Below are 22,120 nucleotides of genomic sequence, written 5' to 3'. Positions count from 1 at the left end.
TTCCTTTTTCCCTCTCTCACCTTATCTCCTTGTCTGCACTCTCTGATACTCCTCCCCCTTTTCTATTTTCCATGGCTATGCTGTCAGACTCCCTGTTCTCCAGCCCTGTATCTTTCACCAATCAACTTCCCAGCTCTTCATTTCCCCCCTTCCCCCACTCCTGGTTTCACCTATCACCTTGTGTTTCTTCCTCTCCTCCCCCACCTTCATACTCTGACTCCTCATCTTTTCTTCTGCAGTCCTGAGGAAGGGTCTCAGCCCAAAACGTCAACTGTACTCATTCCACAGATGCTGCCTGGCCTGCTGAGTTCATCCAGCATTTTGTGTGTGTTGCTTGGATTTCTAGCATCTTGTTTGAAATAAGGACAGACATTGCTGAAACCCTGAGGCAACTCCTCTGGAGGGAAGACAAGACTAAAAATGAGTTGTCGACTGCTGAAGCTGCAACATGCAAGCAAAGGCCTGCAGTCCAACTGTAGAGAGTTGTCTGAGGTAGACTGGGGAACACTACTTGTGGGCTCAATAGCGGATCAGTAATGGCAAATGTATAATGGGTACGTAGGAGAAGTGTTCCTTCCTGTCTGGGACAGCAATGAAACAGGAAGGGTGGAACCAGTCATGGCCAAAAGGGGCAATTAGGGATTGCATAAGATGCAAAGTTCAAAGTAAACTTTGTTCATGTCACCATAAGTTACCCAGAGATTCATTTTCTTATGAACATTCACAGTAGAACAAAAAATACAAATAGCAGTAATGAAATACTGCCCACAAAGACTGATAAACAACCAATATGCAAAATAAGACAAACTATACAAATACAAATAATAATAATAATAATAATGATATTGAACAATTAATACTGAGAACATGAGTTGTAGAGTCCTTGAAAGTGAGTCCATAGGGTCAGAAGGTGTTCAGTCATTATGGATAAAGATAAGGAACTGCAAAGTTAAAAAGACCTTGACTGAAGTTGTATACAGACCTACAAACAGTAGTAAGGATGTGGTCTACAAATTACAACAAAAAAGCATGCCGAAAGAGCAATGTTACAATAGTCATGGGGGATTTCAATAGCAGGTAGATTGGGAAGATCAGGTTGGTGCTGGATTCCAAGAGAGCTAATTTCTAGAGTGCCTATGAGATGGCTTTTCAGAGCATCTCATGGCTGAGCCCACTAGGGGACCAGCTATTCTGGATTGGATGTTGTGTGAACCACAATTGATTAGAGAGCTTAAGGCAAAAGAACCCTTAGGGGCAAGTGATCATAATATGACCAAGCACCACCTGAAATTTGAGAAGGAGAACTAAAGTCAGATGTATCAGTATTACAGTGGAGTAAAGGGAATTACAGAGGCATGGGAGAGGAGTTGGCCAGAATTGATTGGAAAAGAACATTGGCAAGGATGACGGCAGAGCAGCCATGACATAAATTTCTGGAAGCAATTCAGAAAGCACAGGATATATACACCCCAAAGAGGAAGAAGTATTCTAAAGGTAAGATGACACAACCATGGCTAACAAGCAAAGTGAAGGCCAATGCCAAAGAGAGGGCATATAATAAAGCAAAAATTAGTGGGAAGTTAGATAATTGGGAAACTTTCAAATACCAACAGAAGGCAACTTAAAACGTCATTAAGAGGGTAAAGATGGAATATAAAGCTAGCAATTAATATTAAAGAGAATACCAGAAATTCCTTCAGATACATGAAGTGTAAAAGAAAGGCAAGAGTGTGTATCGTACCAGATGAAAACAATGCTGGAGAGATAGTAATGGGGGACAAGGAAATGGCAGATGAACTGAATAAGTATTTTGCATCAGTCTTCACTGTTGAAGAACAAGAAGTATGGTGTAAGTTCCAGCTTTCAGAGGGCTTGAAGTGGGTGATGTTACCATCCCTAGTTGCCCCTTTTGGCCACGACTGATTCCACACTTCCTGTTTTATTGCTGTCCCTGACAGGAAGGAACACTTTTCCCATGTACCCATTATACATTTGCCTTTACTGATTTGTTGTTAACCCCACAATTACTGTTCCCCAGTCTACCTTAGACAACTCTCTACAGCAGACTGAAGGCTTTTGGTTTGCATGTTCAGCAGTTGACAACTCATTTTTAGTCTTGTCTTCCCTCCAGAGGAGCTGCCTCAGGGTTTCCAGCAATGTCTGTCCTTATTTCTGTTACCTGGGTTATTGAGAGCATCACAGTTTGCAGCAAGAGTGAAGGATGGACATTGCTAGAGTCTTGGCCTCAACTCCAGTGTTCCTGATACTGGGTTAAAGACAGAGGATGGGGGACTTTCAATTCTGGTTAGAAATGATGGCAGAATATGTTGAAAACACTCATCAGGTCAGGCAGCATCTGTAGAAACAGAAACAGAATTAACGTTCCGGGTCAAAGATCCTTCATCAGAACTGAGGGAGGAGAAAGATCAAGTTAGCTTTGAGGTGCCCAGAGGATGGGTGGGTGGATGGAACAGAAGGGAAATCTTTGACAGGGTTACTGTGAGGATATGAAGATGGAGCATAATGTGGATAGAAACAATGAGCCAAGGTGAAGAGGAAAGAATTGGCCGGCTGTGATGCAGAGAAAGGGAATCACCTGGACTGATGTGTCCAGAAACTGCAACATGTGGAGAGAGTAGCTAAGATGCTGGTTCTCAAGTTACGTTGCTTTCCTTTCCACAACAAGGGCTCACTTTCGAGTACTTTTCATCTCATGTTCTCAAAATTTATTGCTTATATATTTCTATTATTTCCTTTTGTGCTTATTTTTGTATTTGGAGTTTGTTATCATTTGTACATTGGTGTCTGTCCACCCTGTTGGCTTCATTCTTTCAATGACTGAATGATTTTTCTTGTATTTCCAGTGAATGCCCACAAGAAAATGAGTTGTATATGGTGACACAATGGATCTGTACTTTGAAAATAAATTTACTTTGAAATTAGAAATTTGTAATGTTACACCTCAGCTTCCAGGTGAATCTCCTCTGCACCCCCTCCAGTGTAATTACTCCCTACTGTGCAGAGAACAAAGCTGCGGGTTTCACTCCCAGACAGCAATGCATTATAAAGTTGTTACACAATGTTCCTGCTCTACATCACAGTATCCCATCTGCCTTCTTCACCACCTTATCCACCTGTGCTGCACTTTCTGGGGTCTGTGATCTTGTAACCCAAGTCCCATGAATTCATTGACCCCCCTGAGGACACAACCATTCACCCGACCAAATGCATCCACCTTGCAATTGACACCAGGTCCTGAACTCTCATTTCCTCAAGGCTGCAAATTTACATGCAAGAGTAAGCAGTATGTGTTTGTCCGGATCCTATGGCCATTAAACATCCTCCACACAGGCCCCTCTCTCCACATACCCCAGCAAAGAGAAATGTCCAATGTCTGTAACTTGTTTCCAGCACCTTTCCCTGCCATCTCCCTCCCTGTCAGGACGCCTCTTCCTGCTGTGCCTTTGGCCATGATCTTTGCATCCTCACAGGCCACAGTTGTAGAACCAGGAGATTGGAGGGTGGCAAATGTTATTCCTGGATTCAAAAAAGGTCACAGGGATTATCCTAGGACCAGTGAGTCTCACATCAGTGGCAAACCATTGGAGAGGATTCTGAGAGATGGAATTTATGAGCATTTGTGGAAGCATAGACTGATTAGGAGCAGTCAGCATGTCTTTGTGAGGGGCAGGTGGTGCCACACGAGGTTGATTGACTTCTTTGAGGAAGTCACAAAACAAATTGATGTAGGTAGAATGATGGATGTAGCGTATATGGATTATAGTAATGTGCTTAACAAGGTTCCTTTGTTAGACTCTTTTAGAAATCAGGATGCATGGGATCCAGGGAAACTTCACTGCGTGGATTCAGAATTGTCTTGCCTACAGAAGACAGGCAGTGTTACTCGATAGAGGGTATTCTGCCCAGAGATCTATGACCAGTGGTGTTCCACAGGGATCTGTTCAGGGGCATCTGCTCTTTGTGATATTTACAATTGGCTTGGATGAGGAAATGGATGGATGGTTTAGAAAGTTTGCAGATGTCGTGATGGTTCGTGGTGTTTTGTGGATAGTGTAGAAGGTTGTTGAAGGTTACAACAGGATATTGATAGGATGCAGAGATGGGCTGAGAGTTAAGTGGAAGAAAGCTTAGGGGAAATGCCAGAGGTAATTATATTACATGGAGTGGTAGGTGTCTGCAATGCATAGCTGTGGGTGGTGATAGAGGCCTATACATTAAGAAGACTAGGACACCGTTAGATAAGCACACGCATGGAAGGCAAATGGAGGGTTAGAGTCTGTGTAGGTAGGGAGGTTAAATTTATCTTGGAGACTGTTGAAATCTCAGCACAACATTATGCACTGAAGGGCCCACAGGGTGCTGTACTGTTCTACGTTCTGCATTTAAAATGCACTCACTCACTAATGCCTTCCTGACTGCTACCCTCCTCACTAATGCCCATCTGGCTTTGCCAAAACCACTCAGCTCCAGACCCCATCCTGGCCTTGATCTCAACACAGAATAAGGGGTTCATTTCCAGTGGGAGGTGACAGCGTCAGGTTGTGTTTGGATGAGTGAGACATTAAAGAGTCCTGGTAAAACTGAAGTCAATGAGCACCATGGGGAAACGCTCCAGTTTCACACTGAAATTCATTGGTTCATGTGTTGTCCCAACTGATCAATTTGATTTTACCCCTGTGCTGCCTGTGTAGAGATTGAACATTCTTCATCTTCCTTCCTCCCCATTAGAAGGCTTCATTTGGAAGATTCTATTGCTCTTAATCCACCTTTATTGTGTACAACAGACATTGTCTCTGGCTCTTTCCTGTCCACACAATGAGTGCTCCAAGAACTTTCAGTTTGGACATTGGACCCTTCCCGTAGCAACTCCTACAGTATTGTCTCGAGACTGGGATGATTGACCTCCAACAGTTACCCCATTCCCCCTCTATGTGAGGCATGATTCCAAACACAGGAGAGTTTTCCCTATATTCCATTGATGTCAGTTTCCCTAGGTTAGGGCATCCGCAAAAGATCTACCCCAGTCCTCTTGTTAAAAGTATCACTTCCAACTGTCTCTCCTTCCACTATCACAAGAGAACAGATGTCACGACATATAACAATGACAATAAACCTGATTCAGATTCTGGTTGTGAACAGTTGTGAAGCCTCATGCTACATTTCCTGCTCCTCCCTGCCCAGTGTGAATTACCTGGAAATCATCTCCCACAGGAGACAAGAGAGCCTCACTCACCACCACCCCATGTTTGGAGAAACATTTTGGAAATACAAACTAAGTTTAAAATTTCTTATAACCTCCCCCATCTATTCCTTTCATAGCTTTTGTAAACTTTGCAAACAAGAGAATATCTGCAGATGCTGGAAATTTGAGCAACACACGCAAAAATTGTTAACTGTATTTGTTCCTGGCCCAAAACATCAACTGTACTTTTTTCCATAGATGCTGCCTAGCCTGCTGAGTTCCTCCAGCATTTTGTGCATGTTTGTATACTTTGATATAGTTACACTGAGCATACGCTGTTTTGGGGTAGAATCCCAGCCGATCCAAACCATCCTTTTAACTGCAGTGTTCCTATCCAGGCAACCTCTGCACACGCTCCAGTTCACATGATACTCCAGGTCTAGACAGTGTTTAATATGGTCATTACATGACATCTTTGCCACTATATCCTACTCCTCCATTGATGAAGGCAAGCATCCCATCTGACTTCCTCACCACCTTGTCCATTTGTGCTGGGAATTTCAGGGATTTATGGAATTGTAATCCAAGGTTCTTCTGCTCATCTACCCTCCCTATTCAACCTTGATTTCATCTTCTCAAATGCTTCACCTTGCACTTCTCAATCCCCAGTCCCTCATTTCCTCAGCCTACACAGCCATCGACAGGAGAAACCAGCATGGGGTTCCATGGACTTTGTGGCCATCACACACCCCAAACACAGACACTTCCTTCTCCCCTTTATTCCACCAATTAATATGGTGAAGGCAAAATTGTTTTCTTCCTGAATGTTCCCTGCTTCCTGTGGTGAGGGAGATTAATATTTAAGTTACTAGGAGATGAATGACTGAGATCTGTTGAACATGGGGCCAAAATATCTTTTGGAAGGATATTCTGTGACAGAATCAGTGTTGGGAGGAATAGAGTTTTAATTTCTCCTGTTCAACCAGTAGGAACTAAAATCTACAAAAACAACCTGTACCTATGTTGCAATATTAATTTCAGTCACTGAACAAACAGGAGAAATGAGTTGCTTCATACCAAATAATTTGTTATGAAAATCCAACAGAACAGCAGGTTGGGAAATCCGACTAACGCCCAGAAACATGGTGTCTTTCAATAGTGAAGAAAATTATGATTTCAGAAGCTGTCTGTAGGATACAAAGTAATATTCTTCTTCCATAGATCCCTAGTCATATCACAAGTGTGAATTTCTTATCAGGCGAGATGCTTGGCCCATTCCAATTCATCTCCCCCTACAGATGGAACATGTCCTTCAGGCCTTTTGCCCTCTCTAGATGCTTTCATCTTCAGCTGCCTCCATGACATCAGCCTCCTTGATTTCCCCAATCAAACTTCACCCTTCCAAACAGCTGTCCATTCACTTTGTGTCAATCCCAGCCCGGTCATCACAACCACAGACAACACCATCCCTTGAGCCTCCGCGTTTCCTCGTCCTGTACAACCCTAATTGCCCACTTGTCTGTTATGGTCCTCTTCCTGATCTCAGCTGTTCTATCCACAGCAGTGTTATGTATGGCCTCCTTGGTGAAATGTGGCCACCTACACGGTGGACCATAATCTGCCATTGGTGTGCATTCCTCTAGATGTTTGCGATAGGTTGCCCTTGCACCTCCCAGCTTTGCTCATGCCACTGAGTATTCCATACCGCCATGCCATTGGCCACTGCCCAGAGTCAGTACAGATTCTAATTGGCCCGGCTGCTCTGGGAGCTGTGGGGTTACAGCCACCAACTCAGCTAATTGGCTGGATCCTCCGTGATGTTCTTGCCTGTCACAGGGTGGAGGGCAGCAGCTTTCCACCACTTCTTGCCTCCCCGTCAATGGCTGGGGCCTTTGGTGAACCAGAATTGTTGTTTCTCCTCAGGGGTCAGATTGTTGTATGGCTTACCCCACTGTGTGGGTGGGGGGTTGATTATAGAGGCCATAGGAACACACGACCAAAGATAGAGGACCAGATATGGCCTATCAACTGTGCTCTGCAAGTGCATCATGGCTGATCCATTTTCCTCTCAGCCGCAATCTTCTGCCTTCTCCCCATATCTCTTCATGCCTCGATTAATCAAGAACCTATCAACCTCTGTCTTAAACAGACCATATGAAATGACCTTCACAGCTGCCTGTGCCAATGAATTCCACAGATTCACCACTCTCTGGCTGAAGAAATTCCTCCTCTTTTCCATTATAAATGGACACCTCTCTACTCTGAGGCTGTGTCCTCAGGTGTACCACTCCCCACACATTCCTGCTCCTGCTCCTCCTCTCCCTCCTGGGAGTGAGTGGCAGCAGGCCAATACCACCCTTGGCAGGAATAGGACCACGCGGTCAACGGCCCGGCTTGCAATGTCTCCAGTGCATGGGCAGGGGGGTGGTGGGCAATCATTTTGAAGGGAAATCGCAGGACTCCACTCTACCCCTTCCAGTTTCTCACAATCCAACCAAACATCCCCATCCGCCATCCATATGTTGGGCTCATCGCCTCACCACATCAAGGCTCGGACCTTAAGGCTAATGGGATTCTGTTTGCCAATTGGTTGCACCGCTATTAGCTAACAGGCTAACTTCATGCTCTTGTCTTCTAACTCTGTGCCAACCAGACGGCTTCCCCCCCGGTGACACACTGCAGTGCAGCAACTCCACCAAATTCTTAAGAGCTGCTATCTCCTGCCAGCTCCATGCAATCATTTCTTGCTGGTGCTTTATGGTGGCTGCAAACAGCCAGAAAGCATCCTGCAGGCTCCACGTTCTCCTGGGATCTCTAGCATTCTCAGCACTGGAATGATATGGTGTGTGATTTCCACCTCACTGGAGTCCAACTGGTCTGACTAATCTATAGGTGCCTTGTAGTCAGCCAGGGGGTTAGCATGACTCCCAAATCTTGGGTTGCTGTTGATCCACCCCTGGGATTCAGCACTGCTCTTATGGGGATGGGTGATCTCTCTCTTGTTCATCCTTCCAAATATACTCACCTTCTGTCCAACCATTGAATGCTGCCGACCATGCCAATTGTAATATGGAAGCAGATTCCTGATTCAGTGAGTGAAACTGAAGACACGGATTGTGAGTGAGTACATTACCTATTTATTTATAAACAAATAGTGAAGTACTAAACTGGGCATAATTGAAATACTGAACATTCATCAACCCTTCTAACTCAACATATACTCCATTCAATCTCCCCAACTATAAAACTGCAGAACTAAGCTGGCCAAGAACAAATACTTAACTGAGTAAATGTGGAGGGCTCATCTATGTCTGCAATGCTCTTTCCCAAAAGTCCTTCAACCTTAGTCAAGACTTCAACATGAAGTGGCCCTGGAGAAAATGGAAAGAGAGCAAATCTCTCATATGTGCTGTTTTTATACTCGTGATGCACCCAGAACTGGAAGCCAGTGCCATGGTGCACAGGTGACCAATGGGAAAGAGCTGCTTCATCCTCTCAACAGACCAAATAATGGCCAATACCCCAAATGTGGCTTTTCACTGACAAATAAGCCAGCTCCTCACATGACACAGGTCAGGCAGCATGTGTGGAGAGATGAACTGAGTTAATCGCTCAGAGCAAAACTCTTCATCTGGTGAAGATGACACTGAACTACAATGTCCACACAACACTGTCCACACAAACTTTTCATTCTTTTTCAAGAGGTTAGTTAATGGAAGGGCAACATTAGCAAAATTCTTACAAAATTTTCGGTAATATCCTACCATTTCCAGGAATCTTCTGAGAGTTGTTTTATCCCTGTGGGAGTGGAGATCTCTAAAATTGCCTGAACTTTTGCCTGAACAGGAGCTACCTTACCTTGACCCACAACATTTGTTTGCACTGGGAGAAGAACCAGCACCTTATCTCCAGGCCTTCATTTTCTCCTCAGCCGATTTCAAATTTTCCCTGGCTAAGGTACAAGCTTTATGTAATCTGTCTTTAAATTTTAAAACATAGTCCAGCAAATTAGTATGTACCTCTTTACTAATCCATTGTTCTTTTAATAAGGCCAACGATCCTCTAACTCTATGCCCAAATACAAGTTCAAATGGACTGAAAGCTCATGATTCCTGTACCGACTCCTTTACTGCAAATAAAATTAAGTATATACCCTCATCCCAATCATTTTCATTTTCCGCACAATACGTCCTAACCATAGTCTTGAGGGTAGAATGAAACCTCTCCAAGGCTCCTTGTGATTCTGGATGGTATGCAGGTGAGGTAATCTGCTTAGCTCCCAATTTATAAACTACCTGTTGAAACAATCCAGACATAAAATTACTACCTTGATCAGATTGTATTTCCTTAGGCAACCCAAAATAAGTAAAGAATTTGATAAGAGCCTTTGTTACAGTTTTAGCTGTTATATTCCCAAATGGTTCTGCCTCTGGAAACCTAGACATGATAGTCAGCAAGTACTGATAACCAGTTTTTGTTTTTGGTAATAGACCTACACAATCTATAATAATTTTGGAAAACTGTTCACCTGGAATAGGTTGCAGTGGGGCCACTGGAATAACTTGATTAGGTTTCCCCACAATTTGGCAAGTACGACATGTTCTGCAAAATGTCGCCACATCTTTTCTCAAACCAGGCCAGTAAAAATGTTTTAAAATCTTGTCACAGTTTTCCTCACCCCTTGATGTCCACCCAAGGGCACACTATAGGCTAAAGTTAAAATCTCATTTTGATAAACTTTAGGAACAACTACTTGGTGAACAATACTCCATTCATCTCTTGCAGGAATTGTAGGCGATGTCTACTTCCTCATCAATACTCTTTTCTCAAAATAATATCCTACTGGCACCTTATCAGTTTCACTATCCGGAAGAGCTTGTTCTTTTAATTTGATAATTTCAGGGTCTCTATTCTGCTTTGCTATCAACTCCTTCCAAGACAGAGACAAATCTTCATGGTCAGACTTACTCCAAGAATCTTGTTCAAGCAATGAATGTAAAAAAGTTTCTGACACATCCTCAAAACTCGAATCTTGAGTTGAACAGTCATGGGTAACAACCTCATTCTGCACATCGAGCTTTTTAGCCATAACTCGAGTTACAACACAGGAAGAATCTGTGTTAGAATCCATCCATGGTTCCTCTGACTTTATTGTCAAATGCACTTCAGGAAAAACTTGTCCATTTGCCAGGTCATGTCCTAACAATAAGGAAATATCATTCATGGGTAAACTAGGTTGTAGACCTACTTTAACAAGTCCTGTAACTAACCCTGACCTTAAATTTACTCTATGCAAATGTACAGGCATAAGGGCACTCCCAACACCTCATATATAGTTTACCTCACCAGTATCAGACTCATCATTAAACTTTAACACACTGTCTAACATCAGTGATTGAGAAGCTCCAGTATCACTAAGGATTTTTAATGGCACCGGAGTGGATCCCTCTTTCAAGGATACAAATCCTTCAGTTATAAAATAATCATATTCCTTCTTAACTTGGTCAGACTCTGACAAAGCTTCATTTATGTTTATCAAACCCTGTGGAATTACAGGTGTTTCAGTATGTTGCACACAATCATCTGGGACTGCTTCCTTCTCCTTCTTTTTCAATCAGAAACAGTTAGCTATTACGTGATCAGGTTTCTTACAATAATTACAAATGAGACCAAAGTGTCTTTCTTTCACAGGTTTTCCTTCCTCCTTACCTTTCTCACTAACTTCTGATTTAATTTCTGGTTTACCTTGATTCTCTGTGTTATTTTTCCTTTTAAAGGTTCTGCCCTGAGGAAATTTATTCTTGCGGATTAAAGCATACTCATCAGCTAATTTAGCAGAGTCCTGCAATGTAGCGGTGTCCCTTTCATTTAAGTATGTCCTTACTTCAACAGGGATGCTCCTTTTAAATTCCTCCATTAAAATCAGCTCTTTCAATTTATTATAGTCCCCATTTACATTTTTAGAGGAAACCCATCTCTCAAAATACACAGCTTTATCATAGGCGAATTCCACATAAGTTTTTACCACAGATTTCTTCAAATTTCTGAATCTTTCTCTATACGCTTCCAGAACTAGCTCATATGCCTTTAATACATGCAGTTCCACAGTATCATAATCAAGTGCTTGCTCAGCAGTTAAAGCTGTATAAACTTGTTGTGGTTTGGCTTTAATTACACTCTGTAACAACACTGGCCAGTTCTCTTTCAGCCACTCTGAAATCAGAGCAACAATTTCAAAATGTTGAAAATATTTCTCTACTTCTGTTTCATTAAATGGAGGGTCCAATTTAATTACCTGGTGAACAACAAACGTTTTTCTAGAACCAGAAGACTGATTCTCAGACTTTAATTCCGCCATTGCAAGTTCAAATTCCCTCTGTTTATTTTCAGCTTCTAACCGACTTAGTTCCAAGTTAGCTTTCAGTTGCTTCTTTTTATTTTCAGCTTTTCCTTTGAATTACAGGCTTTGTTGTAACCTTTGAAATACCTTTAAGATCCAACCTGCTAGCAATCTCAGATACATCACTCTTTTTCGCCTTCGCTAATAACTGCGGATCTGGCGATGCCAGGAAGTTGTCAATATTCATTGTTGGCAAATAACATTCACAAGCCAATCAAACAAAAGAATCCGGTATTCCACTTTTCCAAAACATCGATTGACAATTAAACAAGGATTTAAGCCCAAAAATGGTACATGCCAGTCGAGAGCTCCCAATTGTTATGATTCAGCAACAATAAATATAGAATTGCAATAGTTTTTTAATAAACAAATAAAATCTTTATTAAACACTGCTAAAAATAACCAAAAGTTAACAAATGTTTCACTTAACAGGAAGTCAGCTGTTATACGGCAGCTCGAACAGTCCTTAAAAGGAGAAATGCAGACACAGTTCTTAAAAGTAGTAAATGCAAAAGTCCAAATGATTTACACAGTCAATTAGGAGAGATTTTCCTAGAAGTAACGAATTCTTCGACGACACGACGTTACTGCTGATCCCAGCTGAAATATGTCTTGCCTGAAGGATTTACGACGAAGGAAATAAAATGGCTTAAAGGCACGGACCTTTCCTTGGCGAAACACTGCATCCAGCACTTTCTGCTCGTTCAATGTAATGCAGGAGCTATCTCGGATGCAGGTTACTAATTCCTTGAATGAAGATTAAATAACGTTGAACCTGTTTTACCGCCAACAACATCAACTTTTCTCAATCCTTCGGGTTTTATGAGCTTTGATAATTCTTCACTCTCCGACTGGACTTTAACTGGCAGCAATTTTCAGAGCTGCCGGCACAACGATTCTTACAGTAGAAATTAAAATTCCACTTTGAAATGAAACTGCATCATGAAATCAAATACGCAGCAGAACGGATTCACTGACGAATTAAGCTACAAACTGACCTGCATCACAGTGAGACATGCTCCTTTTATACCTGTTGAAAGAGGCCATCCCATGACCTCTCACTGGTGGGAAAATTACATCACTCCACCATCATAAGACCATTACATCATGCCCAGCAGAGACTCGATAACATCATGGTCATGTGACAGTCACAAGACACCCACGGGTACGTATCAGGGGATGTTATCCGTCAGGGGTAGTAAATGAACAGACTGAGCAAGAGTTCAAGTCCGGATCCATGTGCTCCATGCTCAATCATCGGGGATCTTGGAAGTCGTGTTGAGGCATGCTGGAGACCATCGGTCCCTAGGTCAGGGATTCATCCTGGGTTGGATATTTGAAATAATTGCTTTAGCTTTCCTAATGAAGGTGTGTATAATTTTATATTGTCCATGTATAGAAAGTGTGTCAAGTTATGATTTGTTTGGTTATTTTTGATTTGATATCCAATTTCTGTCTAATTCAGCAAATTAGAGTCCAGCTTTCATGCCAGACAGAGCCATAGTGGGCTTAAAGCGTCATCCTGGAAAATGCCTCGGTTTATTTTGATAGCAGTGGTTGTTTGTATTTTAGTTGTTAATAGATAGAGTGATAATGGTATGCCAATGCTTCATCACATGTTGTAGGCATTTACCAAGAATTGGTTGTAGTTTATATATATACATATATATAAAGAGCTTCTATTAACTATGAGTGTGAGACAGAAGCACATGCTTTTTCGTAGTCAGTAAAACAACATGACAAATTTCTGCATTTCTGCCAAGCTTGATTTGGAATTACAGAATCTATTATCAACTGTTCCTTACACCCTTTCATACCATTTTGGCATCCTCTCTGCTCTTTTGTATGTAAGTTCTGGTTATCTAAGTGAGTAGTGATTGGTTGTGAGATGCATAGTGTTACTATTTCTTATATAGTTGTAAACAAGTAATGTGACAATATTTTAATGAGTCATTTGTGATTTCTCCTTTAGGTAAGTTTCTCATATTAGCATCCCTTTTCTACAGCTGTGTGAGGAATTGTAAGAACATGGGAAGTGCGCATGCGGGTAATCGATCGCGTGGTGAATCAGTCGGTCCTCCTATGTGCAGGAGGGCTCTCTCTTTTGGGCATAGGATTTCAAATGCCTTTTGTCTAGGTGGGCCCAGCTCATCGTTCCCACACTGTAAGCTGCCCAGAGTGGTAGTGTTACTAACGTGATTGGGTAAAAACATTTAATCATACAACTGCATCATTGTTCTTGCCCCACAGATATATAACACTTTGGCGATGAGAATCAAAACAAGATTGGCCACTCTAATCCATGTTGCTCCACAGCTATGGCAAAAAATGGCCCATGGAAACTGGCTTCAATGGAAGAAAACTTTCCTGGACTATGTCGAACACCTACTAACATGACTCAAGAAAAATGTTTAATCCTACTATTCCATTGTCATTCTTGTTCAGAGGATATGTAACAAGTCTGACATCAGTCCCGTGTAAATTATTAAAAGGTGTTCTAATGGACAAATATAGAAGTATTTGGATGGACAAGGCCTATTTAGAGATAGTCTTTATGGCACCGTGTGTAGCAGACTTACCTAACTAATCTTGTAGAGAGTTTTAAGTAAGTTATCAAGAAGATTGATGAAGGGAAATTGGTGGATGTTATCTACATGGACTTTAGCAAGGTGTTTGGCAAAGACTCACATGGGAGGATAGCCTGGAAGAATAAGTGCTTGGATTTCAGGATGAAGTAGTCAATTAGATTCAACATTGGCTTAGTGGGAGAAGTCAGAGTGTGGTAGTAGATTGGAAATATGTGACGAGGGGTGTGCCTCAAGTGTGCTGGTCCAATGTTTATCATTTCTATTCACCATTTGGATGATAATGTGGTAAACTGGATCATCAAATTTGCCAATGACACCAGAATGGGGGATAGTCAACAGTGAGGAAGACTATCAAAGCTTACAAAATGATCCTGGACCAGCTGGGATAATGGGCTGAGAAATGACAGATGGCATTTAATGCAGACAAATGTGAGATGTTTCCATTTAGGAGGACAAATCAAGCTAACATGCTTACAGTGAACAGGGCACTGAGGAGTGCTGTAGAATTGAGGGATCTGGGAATAAAGATCCATAATAACACACACAAAATGCTGGAGGCACTCAGCAGGCCAGGCAGCATCTATGGAAAAGAGTGTTTTGGGGAAAAACCCTTCATCAGGATTGGAGAAAAAAGTTGATAAGTCAGAGCAATGAGGTTGAGGAAGGGGAGGAAGAAGTACAAGGTAATAGGTGATAGGTGAAAGGGGGAGGGGTGAAGTAAAGAGCTGGGAAGTCAATTGGTGAAAGAGGTACAGGGCTGGAGAAGATGGATGCAATAGGAGAGGACAGAAGGCCATGGAAGTAAAGGAAGGTGGAGGAGCAGCAGAAGGAGGTGGTGGGCAGGTAAGGAGATAAGGTGAGAGGGAAATGGGAATGGGGAATGGTGAAGGGGGGACAATTATTGGAAGATTGAGAAATCAATGTTCATTACATCAGGTTGGAGGCTACCTAGACAGAATATAATGTGTTACTCCTGAAACCTGAGTGTGGCATCATCACGGCAGTAGAGCAGGCCGTGGACAGTCATAATGATGTCAGTCTACTGCCGCAATGAGGCCACACTCACCAACCGCCTTGTACTTCTTCCTCCCCTCCCCCCAACTTCTTTCTCTGACTTTGTGTATTCTTTTCTCCAGTTCTGATGAACTTTGCCAAAACTTTGACTATACTCCTTTCCACAAATGCTGCCTGGCCTGCTGTGTGTATTGCTTGGATTTCCAGCATCTGCAGACTTTCTCTTGTTTGTAATAAAGATAGAAATTCCTCAAAAGTGGCATCAGGGGAGTTAAGAGAGTTAAGAGAGCTTTTAGCACATTGACCTGCATAAATCAAAGCACCAACTACAGGAGTTCTGATGCTATGTTGAAATTGTATGAGGCATTGGTGCGGCCAAATTTTGAGCAATGTCTGCAATCCGGGCATCTACTTACAGCAAAGATATCAATTAGCTTGAAAGAGTACAGAGAAAATAAACACAGATTTAGCTGGGACTCGAGAACCTTACAGGATAAATTGAATAGGTTAGGACTTTATTTTATAGAGGGCAGGAGAATAATGGAAGATCTTATAACAATATACTACACAAAATTATGAGGTATATAGAGTGAATGCATGCAGGCTTTTTCCCCCCTGGTTTGGAGAGAATAGACCTATAGGTCGTAGTTGTAGAGAAAAATTTAAAGAGAATCTGAAGGGAAACTTCTTCACTTAGAGGAAGGTGTGAATATAAAAATGATCTGCTAACAGAAGTTCTAGAGGTGGGTTCAAGTGTAACATTTACAAGAAGTTTCAGTAAGTACAAGGATGAGGGAGGTGTGGAGGTCTATGGTCCACGTTTGGGTAGATGAGACAAAGCATAGCATCAGGCTGGCACATTTAAACCTGCCAAGAAAAGACAAGCATAGCTGGGGCCCATGTGAGTGCCCATGGCTACACTTCTGTTTTGGAGAAACTAGGAGAAATTGTTGAGGGAATTTATCTACCAGATGGAGGAGAGTGGCGGTAGAGGGTTAGGCCCACTGTCCAGAAATAAGCTGAGACCCTTAATGCTTTCCTGATGAGGAATGGAAATTTATAGGGACTGGACATCCATAGTGTAAATAAGGCAATCCAGGCCAGGGAACTGAAAGGTTGAAGTCATGGAGAGCATGTGGCATATCATGAACGTAGCTTGGAAGGGGATGACCCAACAAGGACAAACTGGAGTTGAAATATGTAGACATGAATTCAGTGGGTCTGGAGCAAGAAGAAACCATGGGCTTGTGGAACAGTTCAGTTTGGTGTCATCATTCATCAGAAGGATGACACAGCCTGATATCTGGTGAGTAAGTCTTGATGAAGGAAACACATAAGTAACCACTGGGAGCTCAACAGGAAGGTCCTTGTCAACTGCTGTTAATTACCAACTCGGTGGTGAAGGCAATAAGCAAAAGTCAGTCAACCACTCATTGTGATACCCGAAGCGAACCATAAAAATACTGTGCTGGTAACCTTTTACTCAGAGTGTACATTGCTGAGAACTTCCTAAGAAGGTTGGAGTCATTCAATGTCTGTAGTGAGATGCTGAAGATGTTCTATAGGTCAGTTGTGGAGAGCGCCCTCTTCTTTGTGGTGGCGTGTTGGGGAGGAAGCATTAAGAAGAGGGACGCCTCACGTCTTAATAAGCTGGTAAGGAAGGCGGGCTCTGTCGTGGGCAAAGTACTGGAGAGTTTAACATCGGTAGCTGAGCAAAGGGCGCTGAGTAGGCTACGGTCAATTATGGATAACTCTGAACATCCTCTACATAGCACCATCCTGAGACAGAGAAGCAGTTTCAGTGACAGGTTACTATCGATGCAATGCTCCTCAGACAGGATGAAGAGGTTAATACTCCCCAATGCCATTAGGCTTTACAATTCTACCGCCAGGACTTAAGAACTTTTTAAAGCTATTATTAATGCTTTTTGAGATGGTGATTTAGATGCATATCACTTTTTTTTTACTGAGTTAAGTATTGTATGTAATTAGTTTTGCTACAACAAGTGTATGGGACATTGGAAAAAAGTTGAATTTCCCCATGGGGATGAATAAAGTATCTATCTATCTATCTATCTATCTATCTATCTAAACAGCCGGAAGACTTCAAACAAAGTTGTCCACTACTGGACAAAATTAAGTTTATTCTAATATCAGTTGTTGTTATAGTTTGGTTGCTACAGGTCAGCAATAGAATAGTTCAAACTCATGTGAATGTGCATGACACAATTCTGTAAATAATTTGTAGAATATGTTCCCTGTGATATTTTCATAACTTAGATAGTTTTTGATTATTTTAATTTTGATGTGGATATAAACAAGTTTCCCTGCCTCTGAATTTTCAGATATAATGATTCTAAATGTGTTATTCAGTATCAAAGGGAGGATATTTGGACTAACCTGTTTAATCATTCTTTTTTTGCAGTTTAGCAATTTATGCCTGTTAGTATATTTATAACTACTTATATACATGCAAATGTTTAGTGTCTTTCCTAGTAGTCACAGTATGTAAATATATGTTCAGTGTATGCCCTAGTGGTTACAGTTCTTTGTAACCTTCTGGAAAGTCCTGGAAGCTTCCCTTGGTGTTGCATTATTTGGATGGGGTGATCTGATTGGTTAACTCTTATCTACAAATTTGAATGGAAATTATAAAAAGAGCTGACCACATGATGCTGCCATCTCTTTAAGTTGCTTTCTCCCTTAATTTGCTAGAATTCTATCACTCTTCTCCAGAGCACCTGATTAACTTGGTCCAGTTATGGTCTAAAGAGCTGAATTGAGCAGGAGATGGAGCTCTGACTGGCCTTCACAAGGCCACATTTGGTGGGTCCATTCAAAGTTGATCTGCGGGGGCATTATTTCAGTCAGAGAGTGCTCAGTCTGTAGAACCGATACCCAATGGTAATGGTGAAAACATTGTGGGCCGAATTCATTGAATATCAAATTCCCATTCTTTCAGGAAATCCCACTTTGGAAACAGTGTGAGAGTGGTTCCAGTCTAATGCAGCAATTATCCAGAGGAGGCTTGGGTGGAAATGGTGACTATGGACCCTTGGTTCACAAAGTTCTTCCTCACAAGGCTTTCCTCCCTGGTGTCAGGGTGTGTGTCGACAATCATTAAAGATTGAGAATGGAGGCATTGTCTGATCCCATCAATCAATGTATCTAATTAAACTGGGCGACGTAATGGTGTAGCGGTTCGCGTGGTGGCATTCCAGCTCGGGGGTGTTCCACAGTTCGGAGTTCGACTCCGGCACCATACTGTAGGGAGTCTCCGTATGCCCTCCCTATGGAATGCGTGGGTTTTCTCTGGGTCATCCGGATTCCTCCCACTGTCCAAAGATGTACCCGGTAGGTTAATTGGTCATTGTAAATTGGACCATGATGAGGTTTCAGTTAATTGGGTTTTTTAGGGGTTGCTGTAGCACGAAAAGCCAGAGGACCTACACTGTATTGCTAAATAATAACTATGTACCACTTGACCAGCTGTGGAAGAGGTGTTTGGACCTTGGTCTTTTATCAGCCAGTATGTAGATTAATTGGTTATTGTAAAGGCTTGGATTAATTGGGTTTCTCAGCAGTTGCTGGGGTGGGGGAGGGGGGGTGGAGACTCGGAGGGCCAGGAGGGCCTACTCTGTGTTATATTGTTAAATAAATAAATAAAGCAGTCAATTCCTCTATGTACAGGAGGACAAACCTTCAAGGAATATCGTAGTTATGAGGCAAGGCAGAATGAGGAGTGCTTGTTGTCATTGTCTGAGAGCTGAGCACTTGTAGTAAATGTATCAGAGCCTGACAGAGACCTCACTGCCTTCAGTGGAAGTGAGCGGTGAAGTGACAAGTGTGAATCAATATGATGATTACAATATTCCCTGTCGTCAGGAAGGAAGAGGGGTAGAGGGATGGATAAAGGAATAAACACGCTCATGTACATGGACAACATTCAGTGTACCTAAAGGACAAGGTCACAGAAACATTGAAACATCAGTGGGATTTTACAATATGTTCATTCATTATGTTAAATGGTCAGCAGACAAAGGAAAGTGAAGGTAATTATTCCTGTAGAAGACATTCCAATGAGCTGCTGTGATGTGATGAGATGAGAATTAACTTGTAAGTTTATCTCATGACAAAAGTTTCCAAACTTAAGAACTGGATCGATCATTTTATTGACTTTATTACAAAAAGGATGCTGTCAGAATATCGCAGTTAACATATTAATTCATTTACAGAAAGCAGCATCTTTTCAATGAGTAGATAAACACAGTGCTTAGTAATGAGGGGATGGAATGTGAAGGGAGAATGTGTTTGTTAGCAGTGGTTGAGGAGGGTACCGAGTGAAATGAAGAGATTTAGTGGAGTTAATGAGGTTGATTAATAACATCTCAGTGTTAATAACTGAGACGGTGAACATGTTCCACACTGTCAGACAAAGGCAAGAATAATCCACAATCCCTGAACCACTTTCTTTCATTCCCTTCAAACCCACTCATTTCAATATGTGGATGATGATATTGGACCACTGTCTATATCTTCTCAAATTCTGTTAAATATAACCAATTCTCCAATCTAAACACACAGAAAAATCTTTCTTTGTTTTCTAAAACATGAAAATTGATAACTAGCAAATTGGTTTAATATTAACAGGGCTCAGTTAAATTCTTTGTTCTTCCTGTCGCCCATACAAACCGGTTCATTATTTCAATGCTTTGCGGTCGAACAAGGGAATGTAACAGAGTGCAGAATAAAGTGTTACAGTTACAGAGAAAGTGTAGAACAGGCAGACAATAAAGTGCAAGGCCACAATGAGGTAGATAATGAGGTTCATCTTATCGTGCTAGGAGACCATTCAATGGTCATATAAAAGTAGGACCAAAGTTATCTTTCATTGTAGAGATATGTACAGTATATTCAGATTTTTGCAAACTACTTCCTGAAAGGAAGTGGAAGAAGAGAGAATGTCCAGGTGGCAGGGGGACTTCAGTCATGTTGGCTGCTTTCCTAAGGCGGCGAGAACTGTAGACAGAGTCCACGGAGAGGAGGCTAGTTTCATTGATGTACTGAGCTACATCCACAACTCTCAGCAGTTTCTTGTGAGCTCGGACACAGTAGCAGCAAAAACAAACCATGATGCATGTCTACAGGATGCTTTCATCTACAAAAGTTGTCAAGAGTCAAAGCGGACGTGCCTAATTTGTTTTGTATCCTGAGGAAGTAATGGTGCTGATGTACTTTCTTGGAAATGATGTCTAAATGTTTGGATCAGTACAGGCAGTTGGTGAGATCGCTCCTAAGAACTTAAAGCTCTTGACCCTCTCAATCTCATGATGCAAATGGGATCATGTGCACTGCCCATGTTCCTAAAGTCAATGACTGGCTCTTTTATTTTGCTGAGCTAAGGGAAAGACGTTGTTATAATACCATGCAACTAAGCTCTCTATTTCCTTTCTTCACTGTAACTCATCATTATTTGAGATTCCGCCCACAACAGTGATGTCTTCTGCAAACCTTTAGACGGAATTAGAGCAAAATTAGAGCAGGAGGACATGAATGCGGAGAGAATTGACAAGGGAGCTGTGGATTCACTGTGGAATTGTTTCAGCCGTTGGCACATTTTAATGGACCACGGTTCTCTGGGAGGCTGGAGATGATGCTTTACAATCCCAATGAACCCACCAACTGACTAAATGTGGACAATCTAATTCTCATTTTCAAAGCTCTTTGATCTGAATTTACAATTGGGTTTTGCTGGTCAGGAACAATGACATTACCACCTGTCCTGGGTTGAATTTTCCAATTCTCTCTCTAACTTCTACAGAAACTCAGGATGGCCCTAAAGGGATACTTCACAACATTTTTCATCTCCTCTCGGAACTTCCTCTGGGTGATGGCATAAATAAACATGTTGGTACAGGAGCTGAATGACTGAAGCATTACTCCCACCTTTTGAGCCACGACATATGAAGGTGTCATTACGAAATACTGCATAGTAATATACTCAACTGCAAGAATGACTACATGTGTCACCCATAACAGAATAAAGCTGGCCGATAAAGTGAAGAGTAAAATGATGGATCTTCTTCGATTCTTCATCTCTTGGTCGTCCTTCTCCTCCCCATTCCGCTGACCCCTTAGTCTCCTGCGGGCTACACTGGCCATCAGAATGTGCCTAATAGTGACCACGTTGAGCAGAAGGATCAGCACGAAGGGGACAACTGGGGTTAAAACACGGTGCCCCCAATCAAATGCTTGCCACACACGGGAAAATATGAAATCAAGCGATACCCAGCAGATATAAGACTTGTACGTGAAATACCACGGGACATTGGTGAACAAACTCAGCACACTCACCACTGCAATAACGATAGCTGCACCTTTCTCAGTGCAGTATCTGGTCTTCAGCCTCTGGAAGCAAATGGCCACCATCCGGTCAAAGGTGAAGGCAACAGTGAGCCAGACGGAACTAGCCACAGACACGTAACTCATGGTATTTATGATGTTGCAAAGGGGAGGTTTATAATAGTAATATATCACTTTTGGAATGACGTTAAATATGACAACCAGTAGATCTGCCACGGCCATTGCCAGAAGATACCAAGTGACACCTTTGGAGAGTCCACACCGCCCTCGTGATAGAGTTACAATTGCCACCAAGTTAGCTGTAAATATTAGAAAAGTAAACAATGTAAATTAGTCAAGTGAAGGAGAGAAAATAGAATCACTGTTAATTACTGTAGGTTTAACAGTTAAAATTAAATAAATGGGGAGGCCAATGGGCTGAAGTCTAATTTGACAATGAAACATTAGATGTAAGAAGCCATTGGAGTTCCCTATCTGGCTGACAATGGGAACCACTTGGATGAGTTGAAGAGTTGGATATCCAGCTGGTTTAACTCATCCTCACAAGGAACA

General features: G+C 42.0%; 1 protein-coding gene across 1 annotated transcript; it reads right to left on the bottom strand.

The window, feature by feature from the left end:
• Positions 1–21,013: 21,013 nt before the first annotated feature.
• On the bottom strand, positions 21,014–21,790 carry LOC140730137 (probable G-protein coupled receptor 139). Its single transcript, XM_073050270.1, has one exon. The coding sequence runs from the start codon at positions 21,788–21,790 to the stop codon at positions 21,014–21,016; it is 777 nt and encodes a 258-aa protein (XP_072906371.1).
• Between the last annotated feature and the right edge of the window lie 330 nt (positions 21,791–22,120).

The sequence above is a fragment of the Hemitrygon akajei genome, chromosome 7, assembly GCF_048418815.1.
Source record: "Hemitrygon akajei chromosome 7, sHemAka1.3, whole genome shotgun sequence".
In the NCBI taxonomy this organism is placed as follows: Eukaryota; Metazoa; Chordata; class Chondrichthyes; order Myliobatiformes; family Dasyatidae; genus Hemitrygon; species Hemitrygon akajei.
The sequence above is the reverse complement of the archived record's forward strand: the minus strand, read 5'-3'. Positions and strand labels throughout refer to the sequence as shown.

Bases quoted from the DNA above. Each gene is read 5' to 3' on its own strand.
- LOC140730137 (XM_073050270.1), bottom strand. From the start codon at position 21,790: ATGGCCGTGGCAGATCTACTGGTTGTCATATTTAACGTCATTCCAAAA.